The 938-nt window shown below is 43.6% G+C and overlaps 1 protein-coding gene across 1 annotated transcript in view; it reads left to right on the top strand.

Moving 5' to 3' along the window:
- The first annotated feature begins 52 nt into the window (after positions 1–52).
- LOC118320833 (sodium/hydrogen exchanger 5-like) overlaps positions 53–938 on the top strand; it is a 4,337-nt gene continuing 3,451 nt past the window's right edge. The window contains exons 1-2 of the mRNA XM_035651949.1: positions 53–173; positions 465–614. Of these exons, the coding sequence (XP_035507842.1) occupies positions 492–614 (123 nt within the window). The 5' untranslated portion in view covers positions 53–173; positions 465–491. The remainder of the gene's footprint in view (positions 174–464; positions 615–938) is intronic.

Raw genomic sequence — 938 nt, 5'->3', positions numbered from 1 at the left:
ACTGCTAACTGCTAACTGCTAACTGCGCGTTGTTGGCATGTTCCAGGCGTGAGAACGGCAGCGGTGTGTGTCTGGACCTCCAGGTGATCGATAATGTCCCTGGAGCCAAAGTGGAGGAGGACACAGAGACGCACCACGTCCTCGCAGAGAACCTGTACAAACCCCGGAGACGGGTAACACACATAAAACCTGTAGCAGGTTCTAGAGGGTTCTTGGGGGGGTTCTGTGGTCCTTAAAGAGGTTCCAGGGTCCTCGAGGAGACTTCTTGTAGAAGGAGTACCTTAGAGGATGAAGAGTTGCACAGCGGAGACTCATCTGTATAAAACCTGACTGAAGGGACGCAGAGTGACGGACATGTTAGCATAAGATGCTACATTCAGAGAACATGTGAATACACACTGATCTGAAAGCAGTGTCTGCGTTGATGATGTTGTTGTTGTTGTTGTTGTTGTTGTTGTTTGCAGTATCAGTCCCACTACAGTCGTCACTTCATGCCTCTGGGGGAGAAGGAGCGCCAGGACCGGGAGGTGTTTCAGAGGAACATGAAGAGCCGCATGGAGACGTTCAAATCCACCCGACACAAACGGCACAAGAAGGAGCGCAGCCTGAAGAAGGTGGGGAACACTCACTAATTTATTTATTCACAGGAACATGTTTACAACATCCTCTGCGTCTTCATCTTCATCTTCAGCATTTTTTAAATATATAACTTCTACTGTATATTAATGATAAAACTTTATTTAAATAATCTGAATACATGAACGAGAGATTAACATCAAACAAGTTCCCTCCTCTATAAAGTTTATCCCCAAACACACTGGATCATACCCGAATCCTCTAATCATTTAAAATAAAAGAAAGTTTAATAATTAAGATTATATAATAATAACCCTAACCCTTTTATAATAATAAAATAGCAAGGCAACCTAACCCCAAAA

This window comes from Morone saxatilis, unplaced genomic scaffold (genome assembly GCF_004916995.1).
Source record: "Morone saxatilis isolate NCDOM2014 unplaced genomic scaffold, NCSU_SB_2.0 Contig11, whole genome shotgun sequence".
In the NCBI taxonomy this organism is placed as follows: Eukaryota; Metazoa; Chordata; class Actinopteri; family Moronidae; genus Morone; species Morone saxatilis.
Note: the sequence above shows the minus strand (reverse complement) of the source record. Positions and strands in the feature narration are given on the sequence as shown.